Below are 1304 nucleotides of genomic sequence, written 5' to 3'. Positions count from 1 at the left end.
GGAGGCTATGTATTATAAGGTTCACGATACGCTTGCTAGGCACTGATTCCTGCAAACTGTCAAACAGGGAAATGTTTTCATTCAAAGTCATGTTTGAATTTTTTTTTAATATTTTTTAAAAGTAGTCGCACCAACCAGCGTTGACGTCCGCTTTTTTTTCAAAAGAGCTTTTAAAAAAAAACTGATGGGGCACATTGCTTAAAAGTGGTGAGCTTGGAACCCAGAATTTGGACAACCCTATCAGTGTAAACTATGTACTAGGCCTTTTATTGGAACTGATTGACACTGATAAGCACAAAGGTGGACATTCATAGAGACGGACTAAATAAATCTTCATCTCGTCAACAACAACAACAAATATCATATTTGTTCAGACATATATTCAGGCAAATACGTGCGCACGTATAGAGGCTTCGAATATGTTCTAAATAAAATGCACAGAATGCGCGATAATCTGACAAGACCTGCACACGTCAAAGTATTCACATTAGAGGGTATTGCGTTGATAGCACCGAAATGCGTATTCATTGACAGTTATCTTCGGACATATGAAAGATTTAGAAGTGTAGAAGGGTAGATGGGTAATCGAACATAATATATTTATTTTTTTAAATATTCATAATAATGCAGGCGTATAATGCCAGACGTGGTTTACAACCGGCCACCGCGGACGAGTGGGACGGATATCAAATACCAGAGTATAAAACGCGCCGGCAGAAGAAGCCCTTATCAGCCGAGCTGGGCATAGACATGACATATTTAGTATACCTGCTGGCAGCCGTCATTCTATGTGGCTTGTTTCTTTGGACTTTCTCAGGAGATTCACAAAGGGGAAGGTATGCGAGTTTGAACACATAATGTATCATAAAATACAGAAACCCTGTATCGGAAATGACAATACATTCCTATAGACTTGTTTTTCAAGGTATGCTTCTCTATACTCAAACATTGTAATTATCGAGTGTCTCTTCGTGAAATTAGACCACAATACAAGCAGAAAGTTAAACATTACGAATATAGCCGACTTTTGAGATGGAGAGGATTTATAAGTGGCATCCTGTTTCCTGTATATAAATCTATATAGATATACGTCTCTACATGAGACTATATACATATGTATATATATATATATATGTGTGTGTGTGTGTGTGTGTGTGTGTGTGTGTGTATGTATGTATATATTATATATATACATATATATGTATGTATATTTATATATATGTGTGTGTGTGCGTGCGTCTGTGTGTCTGTGTGTCTGAATGTGTGTGTATGTATGTATGTATGTATGTATGTATGTATGTCTG

At 36.8% G+C, this 1304-nt stretch overlaps 1 protein-coding gene across 1 annotated transcript; it reads left to right on the top strand.

Annotated features, from left to right (window-relative positions):
* Positions 1 to 624: 624 nt before the first annotated feature.
* Positions 625 to 836, top strand: SARC_16430 (hypothetical protein; the record flags this gene model as incomplete). The annotated part of the gene is made up of 1 exon (XM_014289463.1): positions 625 to 836. A coding segment is annotated over one exon (212 nt), but the record flags the coding sequence as incomplete, so codon positions are not given.
* Between the last annotated feature and the right edge of the window lie 468 nt (positions 837 to 1304).

Source organism: Sphaeroforma arctica (genome assembly GCF_001186125.1).
Source record: "Sphaeroforma arctica JP610 unplaced genomic scaffold supercont1.8065, whole genome shotgun sequence".
NCBI lineage: Eukaryota > Ichthyosporea > Ichthyophonida > Sphaeroforma > Sphaeroforma arctica.
Note: the sequence above shows the minus strand (reverse complement) of the source record. Positions and strands in the feature narration are given on the sequence as shown.